The 26,832-nt window shown below is 45.9% G+C and overlaps 2 protein-coding genes across 4 annotated transcripts; one reads left to right on the forward strand and one right to left on the reverse strand.

Annotated features, from left to right (window-relative positions):
* Window positions 1–1,568: 1,568 nt before the first annotated feature.
* Window positions 1,569–22,233, reverse strand: LOC111065681. The gene is made up of 7 exons (XM_022353990.2): window positions 21,807–22,233; window positions 13,922–14,344; window positions 7,527–8,209; window positions 7,335–7,470; window positions 5,443–5,576; window positions 3,112–3,340; window positions 1,569–2,984 (listed from the first exon to the last, which is right to left on the reverse strand). Exons 2-7 carry the CDS (start codon window positions 13,974–13,976, stop codon window positions 2,878–2,880), a joined length of 1,344 nt encoding a protein of 447 aa, XP_022209682.2. The 5' UTR covers window positions 13,977–14,344; window positions 21,807–22,233; the 3' UTR covers window positions 1,569–2,877.
* A 340-nt stretch (window positions 22,234–22,573) lies between these two features.
* LOC111065559 lies at window positions 22,574–24,427 on the forward strand. 3 transcript variants are annotated; one of them, XR_005967846.1, is made up of 3 exons: window positions 22,574–23,006; window positions 23,110–23,345; window positions 23,424–23,516. XR_005967846.1 is itself a non-coding variant. In XM_022353786.2 (3 exons), the coding sequence occupies exon 3, from the start codon at window positions 23,520–23,522 to the stop codon at window positions 24,393–24,395; it is 876 nt and encodes a 291-aa protein (XP_022209478.2). In that variant the 5' UTR covers window positions 22,579–23,006; window positions 23,110–23,345; window positions 23,516–23,519; the 3' UTR covers window positions 24,396–24,427. The 3 variants fall into 3 exon arrangements, 2 of the variants coding, with proteins under 2 accessions (XP_022209478.2, XP_022209480.2); XM_022353786.2 differs by having other exon boundaries at window positions 22,579–23,006; window positions 23,516–24,427; XM_022353788.2 differs by having other exon boundaries at window positions 22,579–23,000; window positions 23,516–24,427.
* The last annotated feature ends 2,405 nt before the right edge of the window (window positions 24,428–26,832 follow it).

Raw genomic sequence — 26,832 nt, forward strand, 5'->3', positions numbered from 1 at the left:
AGCCAAAGTGCCCACTGATCATTCTCTTTCAGCGCTCCCTCTGATTAAATGTTGGCCTGCCCGCCCAAGTGCCCCCTCCACAGCGCAAGAGGCAGCTCCGTTTTGCTGTCAGAAACTTCACCGGCACTCATTAATCAGAGCCCTCTGTGTGGAGGCTAATTTAATGCAACTTAAATCAAAAGCAACTGTTGTTCTTGCCCCGCTGCAATTTAGTCAGCCACTTCCGCACGCACCTCTCTCTCTCTCTCTCTGTGGAGGGGGGGTGTTGGTGGTGTCTGCCAAACCACCCACCAATTGACGCGTCATAATTTCCAACACCATCTCGCTGGGAGGCTCTCCCTCTCCTCTCTCTTGGTGGCCGCGCCCAGTTGAGTGCAAACTAAATTTATCAGCTATGCAATCGCTGGTCATAAATTTTTTGTTTCCACCCCCTTGCTCTCATTTCCGCCTAGTGGGGCCAGGCACGCCCACTTCCGGTCAAACCCAAACATATGATGGAGATGGGCAGAGGTTTGGGGGTCCAGACATTTAAATGGCGCCGCTTATGCAATGCAAGGCGCACATAAATCTTTGCCCAAACTGGCCAGAGTGCAGTACCAGATTAGATGGGTCCAGTCCGTCCACTAGCTTCAGCGGGTGTAGGGTGTGGGGGTCCAGGTGGTTGCGTGTGGGTGGTTGAGTGAGGTTAGGACTTGTGGGGCCTCAACATAAAGTAAATAGTGAGGCGGACTGCCTGTGGAAACTGCCGCTGGCCACGCATGAATTCCGGCTGCCTTATGGCGTTTGCGTGTGTTCTAGCTCCAGCCATACCCTCACCCATCAGCCTCACTTTATCCTCACCTCTGACCATCACAGCAAAAAAAAAAAAACTCTCTTGTTTTATTTTTGCCTTTGCTTTGTGAAAGTTTTTTGCGCGCATTTCTATTTATGTGTGCCTCGCATAAAGTTTAGTATGCCATCAAAATGTTGGCCAAAGGAAGAACAAGAGCATGAGTCGCCACAGTGGCAGCAGCAGCAGCTGAAGCAGAAGCAGAAGCCGGCTCAAATAAAAAAGCGAAACAAGAAGAGTTTCCAGCAAGAGCGCCTAAAAGGCTGCACGCAATATTTTCATTTGCGGCCATCCCGTGCGTGCCCCTGTAAAAGTGTCCGTGGCTGTGCTTGGGTATATGTATTGTGGGCACGTGTGAATGTGTCTGTATATGGGTGTGAGGGCTCTGCGGTTTGTTTGCATACAAAATTTGTACGTGTTATTTTAACTTTGCGCGCTTTTATGTGCCACACTTACATACATATATATAATTTTTTGTGTCTCCTTTGTTTTCGTTGCAAGAGGCAACCACGATTTTAACACCTTTTGGCCAAACAGAGTGAGAGTGAGAGTGCGAGAGGGAAGTGCTGCCGCCTTGGGTCTTGCAGGTGTTAATGTCTGTTGTATGGCCCGCGTGCGTGTTTCTGCCTGCAGATAGCATTTCCGTATCCGTATCCGCACCGCACCCGTATAAAAATCAACACACAAAAATAAAAAAAATAAAAGACAACTCATTGTTTGCTTTCACATTTATATTTGTTTAAACACTCTGGGGAGATGGGGGTCTCGGGTGTCGGGTCATGGGTCTCGTCATTCTTCATTTATTGTATACATATACATATAATCTAATACATATAGTAGTTATATATGGGGGGAGCCTTTCAAAGTATTCATCTTCTTTTTGGTAATACTACGTACAAGTCAATGGAATTCTCAAACGATAGTTCGCCTCGATAGAGCTACTACAACTTAAACAGATGGCTTACAATTCTAGTTAAACAGAGGTTCTTATGCATATACTACATATATATGTATGTGTGTACGAGTTTGTATGTATGTATGTATATATAATTAGATATGGTAATATCCATTGTCTCTTTTATACAGTGTTCATATTTATTCAGGGAGCTGCACTTCAAAGGGTCTTGCAATGGAAATGTGCACGTTAGTTTTTGACAATTCTTCAAAGCAAGTTCAACTCATGCATATTAACAGTTCTCTTCTGTTCTGTTCTATTCTATTCTGTTAAAGCAATTACAAAACTAAATACAAACTAAAATTCTCTTCAATGGCCAGAATAACAGAATAAATAGACTGAAATACCGAAAAACAAAAATGTCGCTGCACTCTCCAGCTTTCGTTTCTCATTTTGTTTTAGGAATTATCTAGTTTTAGCATCTGTTATGGCAAAGTTCCAGCTCCCATTCGAAACTGATGCCAATGAGACATTATTAGACAAGAGCTTGGAGTTTGCCTTGGACTTTAGTCCTCCCATTGAATTATTTACACAGAAATTACGCACAACGAGCCCAGGGCTGGGCGGGATTGGGGTGGAGTGAAATAGTCTGAAGTGGATGCATGATATTCCGGATGTGAATTCAGTTGCTCAACAATTTTGCTAATTGAATTCCGCTCTGCCGTATACTTGCCTCTGGTTCTGCCATTGCAGAACTGCCATGGGCCATGCCATGTTCCAAGGTGGTGGGCCACCACCATCCATGCACGAGTCTGTGTGTATGGATTCCCCTGCCTTTAATACTATGTAACTGGTTTCTCTCTTAATGATTTTTACATGCTATAACACATTTACCCAATTTGTTGCCTTTTGATTGGTGATCCAGTGATCCAGTGCTCCAGTGCTCCAGTGTCCGTGCCCCTGTCTGTCCTATCTGATCTGATCTGATCTCATGTGGTTTGCTCTTAACAACTAAGGATATTACACTTAAAGTATACAAAATCACCATTTATGCTCTGCAATTGCAATTGAATTGAATTGAATTGAAAATGAATTCATGTTAATTGAAACGAGTCTGGTCGGGCAGGGGTCGTGCCTCTTCTGGTCGCTCAGCTTAGGTGAGCTCCGAGCCGAGTAGCCACTGACACGCGCGTGCCAGAATGATGGTGATGGTTAGGGACCGCAGTAGACTGTTCTGCGAATGACCAGCTGCACTTCTGACTACACAGCCACACACATAGATAAACACACAGAGAAACATGCACAGAGACACACCCACACAGAGATAGAAAGCAATTGAATTGAATTAGTCGAGTGCTGACAGTTGTCGTGTTCAAAGTTCACTCACCCAAGAGCATGGCCTCCCGATTGTCAATGATGCCCGGCCGCCGCTGGAGTACGCTCTCCTTGCCGCCCTTCCACAGAACCGGGGATATGCTGGCCAGACACTTGACGCGCATGTCGCCGTCGTGGAAGTGGCGCGACTCCAGCGGCAGCTGCAGGCCCAGCGTCGAGGTGATTAGCCCGTGTTTGTGCACGATATCGTTGTATTTGTACAGGTAATGCTCGTCCAGGATCTGCAATGGCACGGAACAAGAGAGTTTTAAATGGGGAAGGTCTGAGAGGTGAAATTAAATGTTCTGCATCCGCAGCTCAAGGAACTGCAGACTGGAGGGAGTTTCCTTCTATCAAGGGGTTCCAACCCAGTGGTTGACACACACTGTGTATGAGCAACAGCCACGAGCTGGGGGCGTGTCTGGCCCATGTCTGGCAAATGCTTAAGGGGACGCTTTTGTATTCCCATCTTGGAGTTGGGGATCCTGAGACGGGGAGTCTGAGCTGAAGGTTACAATTACAAGAGCTTGATAATTCCTCCCTTTCAGTGTTTGCTGCTGTCAGCAGAGTGCACTGCCTTCCCGAGGGTCGGAAGTGGAGCCCCCCACGTAGGGGTGGAGGTGCGCACTTAAGCTTTGCCCGAAAAGAAATAAAATCATTTGCCATAAATAAGAGAAATGTGCAGAGCTGATAAAAAATGTGAAATGCTCAAATAAATAACTTGAACTTTTCCTTTTCCTTCCCTTTTTCGATTTTCTTATGAAATTGGGTTCTCGGCTCTGCGCTCTGGGTTGCGGGATTGTGGGCTCTGGGAGTGTAATCGGACTGGGAATTCGAATACGAATTGAATGGTGGGCGGGGAGCAACACTTTGCCAGCGAAATTGTTGCCATTTGTTAGCCGATTGGTTGGCCTTTCTTTATGGGACCTCATTGCAGGAGCCGGATACAAAACGTCTGAATTTAAAATGGAAATTTTAAAAGCATAAATTAAAAGTGTGGAGGTCCTGGTCCGGCCTCTGCTGACACAACAAGCAGGCTGGCTGCAAATGCCGCCAGCTGTCATGGCAGCCAGGAATATACAGAAACATGCTACAAAATGGGGGCCCCTCAAAATGCCTTTCGCATTCCAAGCAACCTACACCAAAATGTATTTCTACGCAGTTTGTGGCCTGACCAGTACCCATGCCCAGGCATTACGTACGTATAAGTTTTCTGGTGAATAGCAAGAATATTTTCCTCATTCTGATGGACATTTTTATTGTAAATTGCAGAGATGACTGGCAGGGGAACAAGCATACGATATGCTGGACAATTGAAGCTGTTATTGGAGTGAGGTTGCCTGACTGCATGACAAATGTTATTAAATAAACGTCCAACAATTTCATTGTTCTCTACTCTACATTTTATTTATTTGACGGCTGAGAAGGGTGTTGTGGTGGGCAGGACGAACCGGCGGCGAGCTGCCATTGTTGGAAGGCAAATAAACCGGGAAACGTGCCTAATCGCACTTATTGATTTTTCTCGTATTTATACAAAGGAGCACGAGAGCTGCTGTGGGGTAGGTTCATTCAGGGGGATGGTATCCACCAGAAAGGGAGAGAAAGATAGAGGGGGTTGCAAGAGAGAGTGGGTGAGAGTGAGAGAGGTAGCATGGTACAATGAACTAACTCGTACCTTAACGCCTCGATTCACACAATTTGAGTGCCATGTAGTCAACGTCGACGATAAAATGCAGTGCGCTACCCTCTCAGTCTCCCTACCAGTATATTCTCTGTTCCGGCTACGGCTATGGCAGACATGTAACGAGCTTTCGGCCAGATGGATGGCCCAGCCATCCCGCACTGCACCCACACCTTCCACACCTAAGCCCCCAACATTCGGCCATAAAACATGCCAAAGCCAAAAGCGAGGGCTCGACGAGCACCATGGCGATGGAGAACCCCGAATATACTATACATACATATATACGAGGGAACATGATTTTTGTTCATGAAATAATTTCAAAAACCTGCTCGGCAGCTGAGCCTTTCCCCCGGAATTCGGATGGAGTCCAGCCCGGATCCGGTCCGCCCCCGGGGGTCGTTGTCTGCCGCGTTGTTAGAGGCTCAAATATTTACTGTATGCATAATTCCGACATTTCTTTTTCACCGATTCCCATTCCCCACTGCCGAAGGGTCTTGATTAGCGAGGGGGGGAGGTGAAAGACCGTTTAGGTGCACGGCCGATAAAAAAAAGGGTAAATGTTGTTCTGTTTTATTTGTTGTATGTAAAAATGGAGGGTGGAATGGTTGAAATGGGCAAAAGGGGTGGCAGGTGGAATAAATTTGGTGTTAACAAACTCACCGGCTGCTCATTGACAAACCACTGCAGATGCGAGGCCGGATGCGATTTCCCCGACGTGCAATTTAAATATAGATATTCGCCAATTTGATACTGATACTGCTGGCCCCTGATGTGCGGACCATCGCGTGGGAGAACTGAAATAAATATAATGGTATCGAATATATAAATGCTTGATTGTTGATTACCATAAACAGAAATATGAACAGGCCTCCTCTTTAAATATTTTATATTGTTATATTTTTTAATTTTACATATATTCCCCAATGAAACTCGCCTCAGATATATGTTTAAATTGTTTATAGCAGATTCTCCGTCAAACCCATAGCAAATGAAATATACGAACTGAAATCTGATCCAGCACTGATTCACATAAAACATTGCGATATTCACTTAATATAATCTTCCATACTGGACTAGGTTCCCTTACCAAAGTCCCCACAAAGAATCTTCAATAAATATTTGCTGCGGCTTTCGCTTTTGGCCCGCCCTTTTGGTCGAGTAATTTATTAACAATTTTTTTTGTTGGTTTGCTTTGCCCGGCAAATATTTGCCGTGCACACATCCAGCGGTGCCGGACGGGGAGGGTACGGGTACTGTACTGCCGATTCCAATGGGATATACAAATAAATATTTTTTCGCTGCTCAAATAGAACATAAAACACACAGATAAAGCAATGGGGAAGGTCCTCGTCCTCCCTCTCTATATACGAGGACTACACAAAATATGTTGTGCGAGTAAGCGGCCAGGCTGCGGAAATATCCATTAAAATGGCATTTTAACTTATAAATCGCTTGGCCCCAACCACTGCCATGTTGATATTCCACCAGCCCGAGGCCGAGGCTTTCACCATTTTTATATATTCTCTTTTTGCTGCTGGCCATTTGGTTTACAGTAAATACAAATACGGGAAAAAATACTGCAACAAGAGGAGGGAAAACAGCGTTGGAGCAGCAAAAGTTTAGCGCCAGTGTAAGCCGTTAAAAAACAGAGAGAGAGAGAGAGGGAGACTGGGCTTGGATTACAGAAATATGCTGTTGCGCAACTAAAGCTTATGAATGGCTTTTTAAAAGCATTCCCTAAAAACCCCCAAAACAAACAGCGGTCCCTCTCTTCAGTCGCATTAGGCGACCAAAGCCAGGGCCAGTATGAGGACGAAGCTGCAAAAATGTACTCCATCCGATTCTAGGATTCATACAAGCTGAAAGTGGATGTGGGTCCAGGAGAGTTCTGTGTGGGATTTGCCATTGAAAACGGACCACAGTTTAAATATTCAAATTAAAATCGCCAAAGCTTATCCCCAAAAACAATAATATTAAATGGGTGGCAGAATAATTCGAATGAAGGTCAGAGTTTTCCCGTAATAAAAACATTTTGGGTAAGTGCTTCAAATTAAACTATGAAAATAATACCAAAGTGATTTTCAAATATGGTTTTCATTAATTTTAACTTATATTTAAACGATTCGAGCATACGATTCCAAATAAAAATTGTATTGTATGGTGGAAGGCATATTTTTATTTATGAATTCAATTATTGTGGTGTTTGCTGCTCAGAGAGGGGAGTGAGATGTATTCGATGTGCTTTCGATAGCTATGAATAATAATCGACATGCATCTGCATGCAGCCAGATAAATGAGCAAACAAACTCTGCCTGAGGGAATGGAGCGGGCTGAGGGGTATAGATTTTAAATCTGAATACATCCTACGAGTATCATCTCGCACCCACTTGAGGGTACACCCTATTTGTCCTTTCAATATTTGCCTTTGTCCTAATTGTAATTGAAAGGAAATTTTTGGAACAAACATTTGCTCGGTTTTTGTTTTGCCTGCGTGGTGCAACAAAATAATGCAGAACGTGCTTCGGAATTGATTGAAATTTTCGGCTACTTACAAACAATATCCATGCGGCCCTCGCCCTGCACGGATGAGAAGTTTGGCGCCTCCGCGGAGACTTCGCAGCGGTAGAGGCCGGTGGAGTTGAGGGTGAGGCCTCGCAGCAGCACGCGACTGGCATCGGAGAGCTCCTCCTGCAATGGAAACAATCAGCCGGGACAAACATAATCATTTTGGGTGTGATACTCACAATGACACGGACTCCATCCACGCGGTAGCTGGTCTTGGGGGGTCGGGCCTTTGGCACATAGCGATAGAACTCCTCGTTGTCCTTGTACCACTTGATGGCGTACAGCGCCTCGCCCTCCTCGGCCTGCTCCTCCTCATCCTCATCCTCCTCCTCGGCGCTGTCGCCGAAGCTGTCCGCTCGGTCGAATTCTGGCATGTAGCCCATGGAGCCCCCGTTGGAACTGATGCTGCCGCCGCTGTGGGTGCTGGCCCCTACTTGGGCGCCCAGGTACCCGGAGGCGGCACTGCCCCTATACACGCTGTGGCCGTAGGGCGATTTCTCGGGCGGAGTCAGTGGCGGCGGGTTGCGGTACTGCCCCATGGCGATCGGCTCGCGGTCACGTTGCCTCTGGCGCTGCCCATGCTGACGCTGGCCCTGGTGCATGCGACCACGATGCGACGGCCGTTCGTCGTCCACCCCATCCCCATCCCCATCCGGGTAGTGGAAGTCTCCGGCGTGAGACGGGCGGTCGTGGTCGTGGTTGCGGCCGTAGTTGTGATCCGAGTGGGTCTGCACTCCATGGCCGCCGAGGCCCAGGTGGTGGGTGCGGTTCAGCTCGTACTGGCACTCGAGGAAGGCGGACTCGCCCCGCAGCTTATAGGCGGGAATGGAGACCTTGATCATGCGCAGGCCCACGGCCAGACCTGAGGACGGACGGCAAAGATAAGCACAAGGATAAATACGGGGAATATAGAAATCAGCGCCCCAAAAATCAATAAGCTCCCAAGGCGCCCAAGGATATGGGGCACATATTTGCATAAGAAAAGGGCGCATCGGAGGCCAGCGAGCGCTGGCCTCCAGGGGGATTACACCAGCCATAACAGCAGCAGAGGAAAATTAAAATATTTCCAACGTTTTCCGTGTCAAGTCAAGTCGAGTCTTTTTCCGTTGATGGCGCAGATTTTCCGCCTGCCCGCTCTGGCTCCTGCTGAAGGAGAAATTTGCATAATTGATTTGTCCTCTAGAAAAGGCCACTATATATAGTGTGCTGTAGCTTGTACTCAGCCCCAGCCCCCTTGGCCTCTTGGCCGGGACACACAATTATTGTTTTAATTAAAAAGTACCAAAGGCTAGATCGTCAATTGCTTATTTATGAGTAGACCCAGCCCCGCAGCAAAGGGGGAGCCACGACATGACACCACGCGACATGGCTATCTGTTATCCTGTGTCGAGCGGCTCGTAAATATTAATAAATGAGTTCGTAATCGGGCTTAATCCTTTGTAAAATTACAGCGCAACAGAGCCACGGCGAGGGCACAAATTATGAGCTGCCATTCCGGGTAAGGACATCGACATCACACCACCGCCCACAGGATATTGGCTGTTATCCGCATCCCTGCTGTCACTTGCCATTCCACTGAATAAATACGTCGTTTAGTGGTTTATTTTGAGTAAGCGCGGTGCTGTTCACTCAGCGTTAAATTAGAATTCTAGCTAACAGCTAACAGTCCTGCCAGTCGTCATAAATATTTGAATATCTGGACAGAAATGGCTGACCATTAGGAGCAGAGCTGTCAGCTAATTGGCCATTGGCAGCTTTGGCTGGAACTGTAGCTGAAAGAACTCCACAAGCCGCTTAAAGACATCAGCAATTGAATTGGATTAAACAGATTGACAGTCCCAGAGCTGGCTCTTGGCGAACAAAACTTTTCCAATGCAGCTGCACAACTTTTCCGAACTCCCGGGGGCCAGTAGAAACGGATTGAAATGTCGAATGTATTGGCAGAGTGATTGTGGTTCTGTGTGTGTGCGGTCTGAGTCCTATTGGGAGTCTTGTAAACAATTTTGATTTATCTAACTTTCGGCAATCTTCCATCAATTTTGTGATTAAGAAACATTTAAATGCATTCCTGAAAGCCAGAGCATTTTCAGTCAAATTTCATTTCCTCTCAAAGTTCTAGACATTCATTTGAAGTAATTACATTTGCCCATTAATTAGCAAAGAATTTCGGAACTCTGCAGGGGTCTTAATGGCGACACGCGTTATTTAATTGGCCAATTTTTATGACAGCCACAGCGCGACTTTGATGAACGAGTCAAGGTGCGTCGTCCAGGTGCGTGGGCGTGCCCTGTCAGCGGTGATGTCAGTCAGCCGAAAGCAACAAATAGGATTCTTAATGAAATTAAGCCGCTTTCCTGCCTTGCGACTGGCTGGCACAACAAAAGTCGGGCTCAGTCTCAGTCTCTGTGTGCGATCGCCTTGATAGGCGGCAAGACAAAGCAGGAGCCGAGACAACAGAAGCTGCAGCAAACACATGTCATTTTGGCTACAAACCAAAGTATCTTAATGTTAATTAAAAAACAGCAAAGTCCCATCAGAGCAGCATGAGCCAAATGGAGGCTGGCACCAGCCCAGGAAAAGAGAGACAAAGCAATGCCGGGGCTCTGCCTGGTGGCAAGCAGCTAGCGGCATCCACACACACACAATGGGTGAAAGTTGCATGAGAGCTGATTAAAATTGCCTTTCGGGTATGCAGGGGGGTATTATCAAAGAATTTCAGCTCCACTCGCCCTACCCACCGCCAGCCCACCCATTGCATTGATGGCCACCCACTGACAGACAAAAGCCTACATTCAAATACGAAATTAAATTACAGGGAAATGGAAACCCAACTGGAGTCCCATTTGAAAGGATATGTCAATGCTTTATGCTTTACCCAAATGCAGTTCTACCAAAGGAAGCCTTAGATGGTATTCATTCGGATGGAAACGGAGAGGAGCACCATTTAGTTTGAATATGTAGGCCACGGGATGACGGACTAATTATCCTAAAATTCACAGCAAAATTGGTGACTTCCTCCTAGAGAATATGTATAAAATGTTCTCTCCTAATAGCTTTCACCTGCGAGTATTGTGGGAAGTGAAAGCTAACAAATTGTAATTAAATTACTCGAGTATAAAACTGTTTTTACCCACTGTGCCCTCGGGCAATGGAAACGAATGTTAGAGAACAAAAGTTCGAGCTATCTCGATGTCTGCCTTTCTGTCCAGCTCCTCCTGACTGTTCCCGGCTGTGCCTTGAACTAAAATAAAGTTGCATGTTTAAATTATTATGCAAAGTATCCGCAAAGCAGCGCGGGGTACTTGATGTAAATTGAATATGCATGAGCTGGAGCAGAGACGGAGGCGGAGGCGGCGGCAGGCCTTAGAATATCATTTAGTATGCATGATAATTTCGCTCATTAACGCATATTTGAACAGGCCAGGCCTCCACCCCCAATCCATTCCCAATCCAACCACCCACACGACCAGAGGTTACCTAGCAGCTTACCTCTAGGTTAAATAAGTCCTCGGGCACCGTTCTCTGACCCACCCACCACCAATTTTGTGGGAGGGCTGTTTAGCATAATTCGATAAAATTGGCAAACAGAACGAAACGTAACGAAACGGAACCGAAACGAAAGTAGAGTAGGGGAAGGGAAAAGAACGAAACGAACCGAAGGACGGAAAAGTAGAAAGACAAACAAAGGCGGAGCTGGCAGCAGGGGGACTTGGGTGGGGGCGATGGAAAAACTGACCCACAGTGCGCTGCCAAATCGCGCATAATGAAGGCCGCCATTAGAAGATAAAGCAAGCAACAGAAATCGGTTGGAGCAGCTTAGTTGCTATCAATGATGGGAAATCTGAGCGGCACAGTGGGCACAGCAGGAGGGATCGGTTGAATGGCGCTTAACTTTACACCACTAATGAGTTTGCGCCTTCGCAGCAATTATGTGGCCCCACTTCAGGGCGTGTAAAGGGGCTGGCAGGGAGGCGGAGGCTGGCAAACTTTGCTATCTGGCAAATCATTCGACGTTAAAGTGTTGCCCAAAACCTGTGTCCCCCCCAAAAATGCAAGATAGGATGGCAGGGAAAAGTTACCGAAAAGTGTCAAAAAAGTAAAAGACACAACAAGGACGACGGCGCCTGGATAGTGAAATGCCAGCCACTTGGAGAGGCAGCTCATTAAGGTCTACTTGGCTGTTCTTGTTGCCTCATTTGCATCGTCTAGACTTCATTAAATTTCTGATATTTGGTTATAGTCGCACCTTTTTTTGTTCTTGTGCCCTGTGCCCTGTCCCTATCTCTATCCCTGATGAATATTTATTGTTTCATTGGCAGTTTAAGTTCCGTTTAGCATTGGTCTATTAATTGCGTTTAAAAAACACTCTTCGGGGCTCAACTCCAGTAGGGAATCAGCAGAACTTCATAATGGTGGGCCATTTGGCCTTGCCCCAAATAAGTGCGCAAACAATTATATTAAAAAATTCAGCCGTGGAAGGCAAAACAGAACAATCCCAGAGAGAAATGCAGCAGAAGGGGTTGAGCAGAAAAAAACTAAGCGAAATTGTAATGAAAAAGCCTTTGGGATAGTTTTGGCTTAGTTTGTGCAGCAACCGAGCAACAACAAAGGGTATCCTTGCAGCAGCTACGCGGCAGCAGGGGCATGGCGAGCACAAGGCTGCCGCGGCAACAACAAGAACAATGCTTCAACAACAGAGGCAGCGGGAGTGGCAGCCGCGCAAAAAAAGTATGCAACAGTTTTCAAAGGCAACAGAGAGCCAGAGGGAGAAGGCGCAATACTCATACGGCCCGTTGCCGCTGCTCGATTGCGTGTGCATTTTTTGTTTGCAGCCACCACAACGCAACAACAGAAACTGCAACAGCAACAACAACAGCAACAACAACCACCACAGAAGCTGCAACAACATACACACATGCAACAACAGGCAAATCTGTTCAAGCGCTTGTGATGTATTCAAGTTGACACAAATCTGGCGCAAATCCTCACACAGAGGCAAAACGACAGCACAACACTAAGGGAACCTGACAGGCATGTGTGTGTGGTGTGGGTGTGGGTGTCTGGGTATCTGTGTTTAGAGATCCAAGTGTGTTTGTTGCTGTGCTGAGTTAGCGAACAAAACATTTATGAATAAAATAGAAAGAACAAGAGCAACGGCAACGGCAACAACAACAGCAACAACAACACCGACAGCTACAAGAAACTGACGAGCGAGAAACGAGCAAATTAAAATCCAAATAACCGCAGGTGATGTGCCAGCAGGGGAGAGATGGCGAGGACACGCATACGGAAACGGACAGAAAAAGGCAGAATACAGAGCAAGAGGGAGAGAGAGAGTAGAAGTGGCGTGTAATTGAAAATAAGGATAACAATGGCAGTGCCACAGACAAAGAGGAAGCCAAGCAGCAAGTAAACTGTCGCCGCACACTCACGGCGTATGCGTAATATTTGGACGGACGATTCATTTTCAGCCACTTAAAGTTGAATGAAACACACAAGAACACGCGCAAGTTTCATGGAAGTGGAAGTGCAAGTAGAAGAGACTGCAGTGGAGTGGAGTGGGAAGTGTGGCACGTTCAACAAACAATTTACCAATGCAGCGAAAGTTTTCTTTTATTGTTTCTCCAACGTGGGAGGTATAGAGTGGCAGGCTGCATGGTGGATTGTGGATGGTGGATGGGTGGTGTGCCCTTCGGAAATCGATGTGGCATTGTGTGCTGCTGCTACAGCTACTGCACTTTGGGTGCGATTACATATTTGCAAAATGAAATGGAATTTATGCAGCCATCCTACGACTATCCCAGTTTACGCCATGCCCCCTGCAGTGCTCGTGCGTCAATGCATTTAATACGAGTGAGTGATTTCCTCGGGGAGGTGGCTGAATGCATGGAAAGATGGATGGGGTGGATGGTGCATGCATAGATAGACATGTGAATGTGGCAGCTTTACTGCAGTATAACTGTGTCTGTCAGGTCACGTTCCTTTGCCTGCACTTGACAGATGCGTAAGCAAATCGAAATGGAGCTAACTTTGGCAGACACACAAATTGACAGATCTCTCAGCAGGTGAGCGAAAAGGTGGGATATATGTAGCGTGCTGCACATAAAGCTCAGGGATATTCTATTAAAAAAATTATCATGTTTTATTTAAAGAAAGGCGCAAATGGCTGACCCAAGTGGCGACATGGCATCCTCTGGCTATGCCTCGCTCATTTGTATGCGCTCCGCATGCGGCACACACGAAAAATAACTGATATACTCGTAAGTGAAACGAGCAGGCGCCAGGATGTGTGTGTTCATCCGAAGGGGATTAGTGTGAGGCATTCTCCCTTTTTTTTTTTACACGCACAGAAGGCTACATACATATGTGCGTTTGGGTGTTAAAACGCCACAAGTGACTTTGTCGAGCAGTTACAATTTGCTTTTTATTGACTGGCAAGGTGTCGACACGCGCGCATGGCACTGTGGCCGTGGCAATACCAGTGGCAGCCACTGAACTGGAAATTGTTCTGCTCGGATCCCCATTCATTCCTACTTATTATACGGGTATGAGTATGGGATGCTTTTGCACTCACCTTGCAGCAAACAGCAAATGAGCACAATGATTCGTGTATCGTTTGGGTATTTCATGTTTACAGCATAATATGTACGACTCGAGTAATCCTTTGCGAAACAATCACCAAGCCAGCCGATGATGAGGATTGGTGCTCAGCCAATGGAATTCCGTTTGCCGGGAAAACTTTTCCCCTGCCTGCCTGAATTTCCTTTTGCTGATTTAAGCGTTTCTCTGCGGTTAGTTTCTTTTGGTCTTTTGATGGCTCTTCCTTATTGTTTCTTGGATTTAGCTTGGCTTGTGTTTTGTTTGCTTATTACTTTCTGCAACTTTTCGCATAAACCTCCAGCCTGTTGCCATTTATAGTTGGCAGGGACAAGTGCTGGGCTCATGTGCAGCCTCTGCCACGAGCTCATTAAAATCGGCTTTGCTCCACTTGTGCAACCTGCAAGGAGAACGAGGGAAACAAATGGGTTTTAATAAAGTTCAAGTACGAGCAAAGGTAAAGTTGTCTTATTTATGGTTATCTTACAGGGCTTCTACTTCTACCCAAATCAAGTTTCCTTTTCAATTTGTTCGACATTTTCCCCCTAATAAGGTCGAGTTTGTCATTTCCATTTCTCCTCAGGTCAAAGCACAAATGAAACATTTGTCTTTCGCCCCCGTCCCCTCTCTATCCGTATTTCTGTGGCAGTTCCAACAATAATTCTCAATCAAGTGACATTGTTTCTTTATCTATTTTTTTCTATTTTTTTTCTATTTTTTGCAAGCGTTTCCTAACCTCGATTTCGTCATCAGCAAATGATTTCTGTGACCGAAATGGAGAGACTATTTATTGATTGTACCCATTGTTTCCTGGTTAGTAGACTGCCAATGGAAATGGAAATGGAAATGGGAACCCATTATGTAGCATTCCCATTGCCATCAGCATTATGCTGTCATTAATTTCGGTCCGACTTCCACTCAGCGTCAGATGTTGTTCCATTGAACTAGTTGCCCTTTTCTGGAATTTTTTCTTTACCACCTATAAATAAACGGTGCCAAAGCCGAGCAATAAAGGTTAATATGTGGGCGAGCATGTGTGTGTCTAGGACGACTGTAGCGTAGGCGTTGACAGCTGTTACGGCCACATGCCGCAACTGAGGTCATAGGTCAGGACGACCTATGCATATGGATATGGTAAAATCGAACTAAATTCAGAATTTCTGTGCAAACATTTGCTAAAGAGGAAATCAGAACAGAAGCGAACGCATTTGGTCGCAAGATTTGGTCGGTAAGAAAAAGAACAAACATACAAAAATCATAAATAAACATTCTAAAGGAGGAGGAAAATGGTTTCAAAAGAATAGGAAAATGACTTCCAAGAAACGGGAAAATGGTTCGCCAAAAGAGGAAGATCGAAGTGTTGGTGCCCTGGCACAAAAAACTGCTACCAAATTTGTTTTTCCATCTAGCACAGACTCCCAGTCGTGTGCTCCCACTAATGGACATTTGTGTAGCAGAAAAAACAATGCTCAAGGACACGTATCGTGGCCCTCAAACGTCGAAGGGCTCATAAAATAGGCATAAATCAAACGAGTCGCATTCCGACTGGCAGCAGTTCGTCCTGGTCTGGAATTTTTTTCGTAATGAAAAATGAAGCCGAAGTAATCATCAGGAAAAAATAGGAGTAAGAGCAAATGGAAAACAACTTTCGGGCGGCAACGGAAATGTAAATGCCAAGTAAACTGTAACGCTCGTCCCGTCTTATTCTTTTCGCATTTGGCAACGGAAACTTTTTTCAGACTCCAGCTGCTATGCTATGGCAAAGCCAACTCCAGCTCAATCCCCGGCTTTATTTCGGGGTTGGCTAGTATAGATCCCGCTCCCTTGGCAGTTGCCTTTTTGTCCACACTCGGAGATGAATTTGTCTGTTGCGCTGCCGCTGCCGCTTCTGCCCTGTCGCTTCATTATGCGCAGTGCCAGCAAAGTTTGTTTGCTCTTCTGTTCCTGTGCCCTTCTTCCCACCCTCCGCTCAGCAACTTGCTCTCCGTTCTTCTAGAGTTTTGTTTTGCTTGCCCCAAAGTGCTGCGCCTGCGATTATGCAGCAAAAACTTTCGCAGCGCCGCCATTTTGCATTGCAAAGCGCGGGCAACTCAAATTGGGTTGCTCAAGAGTTTTGCCGGATTGATGTTGCCCCAAAAGAACTACTGACTGACAGAGGAAGTGAGAAGGCGGGCGACTGGATGGGGATCTGCTGCTTCCAATGACTGTGCAACTGCCAGCATTTTTCCGCTGCATTTTCCAGCAAAGTTGGCTAATTCTTAAGTTGCTTAAATATGTGCAAACATTGTGCGACAAATGTAATTCGTCTCCTGGCATTGTGGGAAGGCTCGGCTCCGCTGTGCCCTCTAACCTCACCCAATTCCCACCACCCTCTGGAGGTTGGTAACTTTTCTAGTTGCGGTCCCATCATATTAGAATGCAGCTCCATTCTCTGGTTGAACTTTTGCCACTGCCATTTGGCAGAGTCTGGCTGTTTGCTCTGGCTTTTCCTGCTTTTCTCATATTTCTCTCTCCCCGTCTCTCTGTTTCTGGGGTTTTTGTCTCTATCAGGGACTTGGTAGTTATTCTTGGACCTCTTGTTGACGGCAGAAGTTATTAAAGCTGCAGCCGCACTTTATTATTGTGAAACAAAACCCCAAACAAGAAGTTTGTCTCTCTGGTGTCCCGGGTGCTGACATGTGTGTACGTGTATCTGTGTGCATGGATGGGATGGATGTATTGTGTATCTTTCAGATTGTTGACACAACTTTCTGCAGTATCTGTGATACACAGAATACATACAGAGCCCTTTCTATCACTTGTACTACGTTGTTTGATATGCACTACCCAATACGAGGGCCAGGCCCCAAATCGATTATTTTAGCAATTATTATAATTTTCCCCAACTGTGGTGGTATGGAAAATTTAATTTCCTCCCATCAACCAACAACAACTTTCCATTTTCCACTCAAACAATACGTACAGCCACACACGCACACGCTTATAGAAAAACATAGAAATAAACATATAGCCGCAAGTGACCTAATAACATTAGGGGAGACATTTGAAGTCCCCTACCGACGGCCTGTCGTGTTGTCAGAATGTCAACCAGCTATTTACATGGCCCTACACGAGTAGATATCTCTGTGTATTTCGGATATAATAGTATTGATTTTTCATTTGACACATGAATCTGGGTGCGAGTCCAACCCCAACCCCAAGCCACTTTTCCACAGCACGTTGTGTGCCCGGTGGTATGGAGCATAGTGGGGCAGAGAGAATGTGTGCTGTGGTGTGGCCGGACCAGGTGCAAAATTGCATTACCAAAAATCGCATTAAAATTCAACAGACTAAATTATTGCTGGCACAAAGTCATAATGTTTGACACTTAATCCAATTAAAAATAAATTTTACATTAGCGCTCAAAGCTAAATTGTGGTCCCCGTATAAGTTTGACCTGACATGCGATTAAAGATGTACAAATAGTTTGGCTATGAATGTGGTTTTGATTGTTCGCATCCAATATGGTTCCAAGCTCTAAAAATGTCACTAAATATCAATTACTGAGGAATTTACCAGAGCTAAGTAAATCAAGTGAGGATGCTCCCTCTGGACGTCGCTTTATCTGGCAGATGAATGCTCTTTGAAACAATATATTTAATGGGATTTTCATGTGCTCTGGCTTTCTCAATAAATTCATGTGGCTTTTATATGTCAAGCAGATAAGCACTCCATCAGACCCATGCGGCTTGATGGATTAGGACATCGCACAGCACATCGATGACAATTGATTGGGTGAGGGGACGACCATATCCCTTTTTAAGTTGGTTGCGGTAACGATCTGATAAAGGGGGTCGTAAAAATGCAGCTGCCAACTCGCCAAAATAAATATATATATATGTATGTCACCCCCCAGAAAAAAGGGGAAATAAATACGAGCAGTTTGATGGACAATGCAAATTCATTCTGGGGAGGTTGTAAATTTTATTCCATCCGCACAGATGTGCTTCCATGTAGTTTCCATCAGCGCTTTGATGGCCTTTCCATAGAGTGCTCAACTAATAAAGATTCGCACTCATGTGTTAAAAAATATCACGTGCTGGGGATAAAATGCGTTTATAGGGGGACACAAAAAATATATGCAATGGTACTACTTATCATGCGGGACGTTAAAGCCAACTACAAAGTGTTTATGACTGCCTCCATTTTATGGCCCACCCTCTGCTTGAGATCGGCCTAAGTCAACTACGAGTATTATAAATAAATCATAATTTGCTCAAGCCTAGGCACACCCGTGCTCGTACAACTTCATGCATATTTGATGGGGCCTATTACTTTTGGGCTTTGTTTGGCTATTTCGACTGCAGTTTTGGGCAAAATTGTTGGGGCTTTAATTAAATCAACTTCAAAACGAGAACTCCGTGTAAAATTCAGAGGCAGAAAGTCATGGCAGAAGACATTCATTGACATAGAACTTAAATTTTTAATGCCAGAATTGTGCCGCCCATCCGTTCGACAGTGACTCCCGCGCCCCACTCCAGGTGTTTTTTTTTGGGTGCAAGACACATAAAAAGTACATGAACACAGAGCTGGAAAAAAGAAAGCAGAGTGAGAAGAGGAAGAAAAACAAAACAAGAACAGGCAACGAGGAAAGTACAAAGCGGATCGGCATGCAAAGTAGCGTAAGGCAAGTGGGCAGCCACGGTGTGCCGCAATTGTGTGGCAGTGGTGGGGTGCTGGCTGAGGCAGCAGCATTCACCATCCACATTTTGTCACCCAGACGCGTAACTCGCAAACATTTTTTATGGCAAACAAATTTTGTTGTTCTTTCCCCTTCTCGAAGCGCCACAAAAACAGAAACCGAGCCAGGGAGTCACTGCGGAAAAGGAAATGAAAAAGTACTTAATACGCCAGAAAGCGAAGTGAAAGGCAATTTACACAGAAAAATGAAAGCGAGTGGAATTTGAAACCAAAATATTTTAAATACAAATAGCAAACAAAAGTGATTCAATTGAAAGCCCTAGTGGCTTTCGGGCATCACGAACCGAGTTCCAAGTTAACCAAGGTCCACGATTGCTGGGTCTATAAATAGTTCCACAAATTGAGAGCCCTCAATGGCCTTTTCCTTTTCCCTGGGTATATACAACACAATATCTCCCTCGAAGCACCGCATTCCCATGGCAACTTTGTGGCTGCGGCGGCATTCGCTCCTCAAGTCTCACAACCGCAGCACAGCTGCCCTTTGGGGCACCCACTCCCACTCCCACTCCTTGACTTGCTTGACTTACCGCAAAAGTTGGCGCGTGAGTCAAAAAAAAATTAAATGTTACATGGAAGATTTGTTTGCTACGTTTGCACCACGTGAGAGGGCTTTGGGGTCGGGGCAACGGTGCGTATGAGTGATACGAGGGCTCTCAAATATGCACACAGCGACAGTGCGGTGCAGAGGCGGTGGCAAGTTTTACGGCTGCGTGAAGCGCAAAATAAATTTAACATGTGAGGCGGATTCCCCTCAAATTGATTGGCCCCCGCCCCACCCGTATGTGGTATGTTGGATGGAAGGGACATAAATATTTAAATTATTAAATTGCATTTTAATAAATCAAATTGCAGAGCATTAATATTTGATTAAGTGGAAGTGTACCAGAGCTTATAATGTAATTATAAGGTACCCGCTTCAGGTCCCTAATTGGACAAAGTTTTTTTGCCTTTACACAAAACAATGCTTTAGAATCTAAAGTTTAGATGTCAATGGGCTTTAATCAAAATGTGGAACCTTTAAATATTGCATAAAAGATGAGATATTTGGAATCACAAAATACTACAACATTAACCATTATGAGAGATCCTTTCCTACCTATCTCACTCTCTTTCTCTCTCTCTCTGACATTGTCTCTTAATGCACAGGAAGCAAACACAAAAACAGAGAAGGGGAAAAGAAAGACCAATCCTTAATCCTCAGTTGGCTTTCCCACTCTGCAAGCTCGCCCTAGGGATTCCTATTCGTATTGTTGACTGCGCCGGAAATTAAGCGCACCGGCGAGAGGAAGTCTGCCCTAATGTACTAAAGTGAAATAACGTGTATGCCATGTCTCGAAACATGCGGATGACAGTATCCACAGTTACACCCATAGATAGAAGGTAGCGATGGTAATGCAAATGCAAATAAGGCAAAAACAATATCAACAAGTCCGGACGAACAAAACCATAGTGCAGGGCGAAAATGTACCTGACTTTCGGCTTACATTTGTCCCAAATCAGAATTGATTTTCATTTGATCTGGCAGCCAAAAAGTGAATACTGTAGTTCTGAAAATTTGTGTCTCTTGCTGGGGAAAATCTCTGCTTATGATAAGATTTTTCTGGAGGGGACACAACTTTCGGGCCGCCGCTACGCCAATCATATATGAACGAGAGCAATGCCAGCATAATTTTTTCTGTGCGCCGATAAAAACTTTTCCCAGCGACATGAGCGAGTGAGGGAGGGGAAGAGAGTAGGAGGAAAAAAGAGAAGAAAAGCAAATATGAAAAGCGTTGGGGAAAAACTGTTTTGGGCGAAAAAAGGCGACATATAATTGGAAAACTTTTGCCAAAAGACGATGGCGACAAGGCAAAGTGTGAAGAAATATTTAAGTTCGCTCAAGTGGCGTGAACTAAATTGAAAGCAAAAGGAAAAAAATAGAAATCGCTTAATAGGAAATGGAGAAAAATCTAGGTAAGGTTCGGGGCAGCTACTTTACTATTTATGGAATTATTGAAATGTCAATTACCTCTCAATGGTTAATCAATAACAAAAAAGGGAAAACGGATAAGGAGAATGGATATTTTTTTGAGTTTTGCTTATGCACACACAAAAGATACATGTATGTATATTGTTTACCGGATAAATATCGCTGAATTCATTATTTAATTGACTTTTATGGCTGTGCTGTACCCACAACCCCTTCATTTGCGGCATTGTTTGCCTTTGCATATATTTTCAATTGAATTTTAATTGAAATTATGACGATTCGAAACGAACCTTAACTGAATCGTTGTGTCTTTTGTTTTGCCAACTCCCTCGCTTTGTTGGCCATAATATCAGTTTGTGGTATGGTGGCAGGGGCAGGGGCAGGGGCAGGGGCAGGTTGTGATGTGTTCCTTACAATGGCCAACCATTTAGCATATTAGAATATGCATTGTTTGGCCACAATGCCCCCGCACGCCATGGGCGACCCAGCCCCAGGGGATGTGGCCAGTAGGAGGGGGCCCATCTCCCTCATAGGGTGGGTGGCAGTGGCCTGTCGAAAGTCAAACACGATTTAAGGGTGAGAAGCTGCTCGGCTAATTGCCAGCACTTGAATTTTCCAGAGAGATGCCTCAAAAGTTCGGCATTTGATGGAAAATACGAGTATTCCAGAATTGAGAGTGCCAACAAAATGCTGTTGGTTTTCATTAGAGTTTTCCCTCTGGGCATAGTATACGTACATTCGAGTATACTGTAGTTGTTGTCGTTTCTGCTGTGTAAGTAAAGCAAACAAATAAATAAAATTGCTGCCACAACCAGAAGCAGGCCATAAGAGAACCCCCTACCCACCACATGAATGTGCCTCAGCTTGGAGGGGGTTTCCATAAATTTTGATATATATGCGAATTTCTCTCCACTTGGATGTGGGGTTTGTTTTTGTCAACCGAATGGCATTTCCCTGGCTTCATATGTTGCTGCTGCTTTCGCAGGACCTTCCTGCCATTTGCATTTATTTTTTATTCAACATTTTCCCTTTCTCTCAGCTTTAATTAAGATTTTTTACTCTGTGCACACGTGTGGGTGCGTGTAAGTCCATTTACATTTATTAATTTCACTTGCCTTTGATGGGGTTTACATATGTACATATGTTTGTGTACCTTGGTTGATAATTCCACTTAGTACCACCAACTAAACGGGAGGGACTACGCAAGCTATGCAACACTTTAAGCTTTGTATTCCTGCGGCACATTCATTTCGATGTCATGCCACCACGAGGCATGCACCCTCTGCTCTGACAAGCAATTTGCGCGACCAGTCAGCAGTCAGTCACTCAGACGGGGATATATGTACGATGGAGGTGCTGGTGACGGTGCCACGAGGAACTTTAATTGCCCGCACACGTAGAGGGGTGGCAGGGAAAAAATTACACTCGCCACAAATGTGTTTTCACGCCTTCGCTTGCCTGCTTGCCCCCAAGCACCAGCAGTTGCTCAACTCAACTTTGCCACGAACTTTAGCCACAACTCGATTCGATTGCAGATTGACACTCGCCGACCGCGTACACGTCCTTGCCACAGCTCGCACCGATTTCGACTGAACAGGGACACGGACACGGACACGGACACGGGCAGGTTTGATTTGTTTGTGCCTCGTCTGGCAGTCTGGCCGCGTCGTGGCAACTTCGTGTGGCTGCCTCGGCTCAGCCCTCGACTGCCAGGACTAGGCCAGAGAGAGCCAAAAGCTCGTTTAGTACAAAGAGTAATAAACTCGAATATCGTAAGTCGAATCGTAGGCCAAAGAGAGAAGCGGAAATCGCAAATGACGGCGCTCTTTACCTACTGCTTGTTTGCTTTGGGCTAATGCAATATTTGTTCACGAGGAACAAATCTAATGTGCATCAATGTGGCATTGCCTGATCTGTCAGTCCCTATAGGTACGAGTGGCAATACTATCGAATTTCAAAACATCTCAAATGAGATTCGCAGTTCAGTAATTTTCAAAATTCCACTTTAGACCCACACAACCCAGCAATAACCAACAACCAAACACACAGCCAAACACACACATGCAAGCAGCACAGGCACATACGGCAATACGCGTGTCCTTCTGTGTTCGCTGTGTACTTGCTTGTGGCAGCCACCAACGCTGTGGTTTCATTTGGCCAACCGCAAAATTCTTTTTAAACCGAATAAGAAAAGGAGAAAACTAACTTGAGCCAGGAAAAGCCGAGCAGGTCGGAAGAGGCCAGCGGCAGGAAATTGTTAACCTTTGGGGATATCAAACATTTACGATTGCGTGGCAGAAGCCCAGGCACGGGCAGAGGCAGCAACAGAAACACAGCCACAAAAAGAGTAAGAGTAAGGGGCAGAAGCAACATTTAAGTTTTTATCAGCACAAAATAAAGTTTTGGTTTACGGATTGTGCTCCACTCCCGATCCCATTCCGCCCCTTCCGATCCAGATCCCATAGCCCAGACCACCGCAGCGCATCGCCCACTGGGAAAAGCAGCCACAAGTGCCCAAGACGAACCGGGGGGGCTTTCCCTGCGCTGATTCTTGTGTACGCAAAACTTTCCTGCTTTTCAATTTTGTTTTTTCATCCGGAGTACTTTTGAGGAGCTTAAATTTCTGTTTGTTTGCGGTACTGAAACAATCGAAGTCCTGAGGCGGCGGCACCATTAAGTTTCCGGCCTTCAGGTGAGTGTTCGCTCACTGCTCAGCTAATCGGGGATTAGTTTTTGGCTCTGGCCACACAAATCACGATGAATGGCAAAGCGTTTGGCCAGGCGCTGGCAAATTTGCTCGGTCCGCCGATCGTTTGCTTAACGCACATACACATCCACCCACTGATGCACACATACTCACAGCATAATGAACAAGAAGAAGAGCAGCCGTAAGGCAATTCGGGGCTCCGATTGCGGGACCCCATCGGACCCAACCGGCACATCAAACAGTGCCAATGCGACCTGTGTTAGCAGCAACAATGCGGGGAATCGGAATCTGGCTGGAACAGAGGAGGTGGACCAGGCTACCAGCGACGGCGTGCCATTCATTTTTGTGGATGCAATGCCTTTGACACACTGTCCCCTGTCTGATCCAGAATTGGCCCAAATAGAGGCCAAGCGAATGGCCCAGGTGTTGGCGGAGTGTGACCAATTGCTGGAACGCTTGGAGGACACAAAGCCACCGCCTGAGCTGGACTTGCCAAGCACAATGACCGCGGTCAATGAGAATGTCGACGATGAGACCAGGTTTCTTGAGGAGCTGCAGCAACTCTGCATATTTCCGATGAAGGAGAAGGAACAACATGGAGAAGAAATGCGCAACTTTCGTTCTCAAACGTCAGAACGTCCTGGCATCAGCCGGCAGGCCACCTTCGCCATTGACAGAACTTTCACGTCACTAAACGAACGGCGAATCGGCGGCGAGACACCGCTCTCCTCCCCAGAGTCAATGGGGATCATCAATCAGATTGGTGATCTGCTCGTGCGGCTGAAGCAACTGCAGGACCAGCCGTTGGAGGAGGGAACTGGCTGCTTCTTCCTTGTGAGCATTAAGCCAGATGCTGAGACATCCAATTGCTTTGTGCAGCAAATCGGAGTGCCTGCGTCACTCATGGCAGCAGGAACAGAGTCTGCTAGTTCGGAAATCCCCATACAGACTGATACAGTTACAAAATCCATTCCTCCTCCAAAGACCAGTAAGTCTCGCAGCAAATCAAGATTTGGCTATGTCGGGAAGGACTAACATTAAATAATCTCTCTATAAGTTCCATGGGGTCTGGGATATATTTTGGCAATTCGATTTCATTATTTCAATAATGAATTTAATTTGGTGAGTAATTCCAGCCACCCCAAGCAGAAAGATATTCGGATTTTTCACTCGTTTCCCCGGCCCCTGGCGCTAACCCTAATCCTTGGAAGACACTGAGATGGGGATGGGGCGGGCATTGACGGACTGAAGGGGTTATGTAATTGCACGATGCTCTCCGACTTGGCCACGCACTTTCATTGCTCATTTCCGAGGTGCCCTCGAGTGCGTGGTGGCAGCTCATTTTGTTCGGTTTTTGCAATTGTGGCAAAAGTGTTTTCAACTTTTCTCTGTCATTCTGCCTGGAGGTCGAATCTGAAGTTCGTCTCCGGTCCCCGGTCTTCATATCCGTCTCGTACGTCTGAATTCCCTTCCACAGTTGTGAAAGATTTCAGAAAATGCCGACCAAGTGCTCGGCCTGTGCCACTTTGCAGCAGTCGGTGACGGTGCCGGTCCCTGTGCCGGACCCAGTCCAGGGCCGTCCAAGGTCCTAAGAACCATCTCTGCCTCTTGTCCTTTGTCGTTTGGCACAAATTGGAGGATTGACTGCTGCTTGTGTGGCTGGTAGGAGGGTTGCGGCTGGGGGCAAGAGTTTTCATTAGTTTTAATTAAATCCCAAACAGTATTCCAATGCTCCTCTCTCTGGAGACTCCGCGTGTTCTTTGAGGCTTTGTCAATGGGCTGCCGTTGTCGTTGCCGTTGCCACCACAAAACCGAATTAAAAACACATCAAAATTAATGACAATTCCTCCTGGGGTGGAGTGGGTGCTGTGCAGTGGCGCAACTGCCACTCGAAGTGCAGACATTTTTGCAATTTATGTTGCCTGTTTTTTCTGGCTCGCATGTTGTTAAATAAATTTCATGATTTACTGCCGCCTGAACGGGAAGCGCGAGCAAGGAAAAAAAATGACAGTTTCCAGTGGCCGCCACATTGTTTCCACAGAGTTGCCGAGTGGGAGTCCGTGGAGGCGGACTGGTCTGTGGCTACATAAAATTTGCAATTAGATTTGGCAAAAAGGCAGCCACAACATCCGCGCCTCGTTCCGAATTCTGTTCCCCAGGCACTCAACATACCGAAATTCGTTACCCGAAAACCCCCTCGAAATATTTAATGCAGAAAGTTTAATCGCAGCGCTTGTGGCAGCTGCAGGCAGCTCCAGCACCAGAGACAGTCGCGGCGCATTTCCGGCATTTGTTGGTTTTTAGACTGCATTTCCCGGAGCAACGTACAGCAACAGGACAGGACGTGGCCGAACAGGCCATGGTCGGAAGGGTTCGTGCATGACTGGCATCATCAAATTTGATGCTTGGCTTTGGTCCCAGTTCCAGGCTGCAGGCCCTTAATCGCTGCCCTAGTCCGGACAAGGCCTTACAGGATGTGGACGCACTTTCACTGCGACCACCAGCCACCAAGAAATTGAATTAATTTTTGATTGGCCAGCTCTGCCAGTTTCTATATAGTTTCCAACAGCCCCCACACAAATGCATACTCTTACCCATGACATGGGCCCCATATGTATGAGTATCCCTTTGAGGTTGGAGCTTCCTAGGAGCATTGGTTGGGCCTTGCTTAGGCCATGGGCTTGGACTTTTTTCGGTGACCGCCTTTTAGTGAACTATTTAGGTGGCCACTGGGCTTTAAAGGGGCCTAAATGCGATGAAGGTAAGTTGAAGAAAACACTTCTTAGTGCGCTATTTAACGTACAATTTAAAAGTAGAAGAATCTAAGAAATTTTTATCGGGAAGGGATGTTTACAAACAGCGGTGTGTCAGCGCATCCACGATGGTCGGGAGCAATAATCAAACTGATATATACACAGAGCCAACGAACCATGGCTCTAGCCACGGTCCATCAGCCTGAACGCAAGACACTACACTAGGCAGTAAATTATCAATGTGTAAATAAGCAAGTAACACGAATAAAAATAATTAAATAAATCCAGAACAAAAGACAAAACAGAAGTTCTCGAGTCATTTCTTCGGTAATCCTTGCCTACCACTCTTTCGGTCATACAAGGCCAGTCCCGAACCTTAAGTTCCAGCTAATCTACAAATTTCTTGTAGAGGAACCCTGGACAGGCCTGACAGGCCTATCCCAGCCTGAAATAAGGTATCTAACATCTTTAAGGGGCTTGCAACTAGCATACAGCACTCCCAGCATTGGGACACGAATATATATAAGTGATATAAATATACCCCACAATTATTGCGCACAACAATAATTATATAATAAATTTCCACTCCCACAGCTGCCACGAGATGTAAATGGAAACAAGTTGCAAGGCGCCACCGAGCGACACTGAATCCTCGGCCACGTTTACAAATGCATTCTCGACTAGTTGAGCACTTGATCAGCGTGAGTGTGGGTGGGGCT

The sequence above is a fragment of the Drosophila obscura genome, unplaced genomic scaffold (genome assembly GCF_018151105.1).
Source record: "Drosophila obscura isolate BZ-5 IFL unplaced genomic scaffold, ASM1815110v1 contig_192, whole genome shotgun sequence".
Taxonomy (NCBI): Eukaryota; Metazoa; Arthropoda; class Insecta; order Diptera; family Drosophilidae; genus Drosophila; species Drosophila obscura.

Excerpts from the sequence above, each read along its gene's own strand:
- LOC111065681 (XM_022353990.2), bottom strand. The coding sequence starts at position 13,976 with ATGAAATACCCAAACGATACACGAATCATTGTGCTCATTTGCTGTTTG. Across the intron at positions 7,471-7,526 it reads TGGATGGAGTCCGTGTCATT|GAGGAGCTCTCCGATGCCAG; the intron begins GTGAGTATCACA and ends TTTCCATTGCAG. Across the intron at positions 3,341-5,442 it reads GGTTTGTCAATGAGCAGCCG|ATCCTGGACGAGCATTACCT; the intron begins GTGAGTTTGTTA and ends GTGCCATTGCAG.
- LOC111065559 (XM_022353786.2), top strand. The coding sequence starts at position 23,520 with ATGAACAAGAAGAAGAGCAGCCGTAAGGCAATTCGGGGCTCCGATTGC.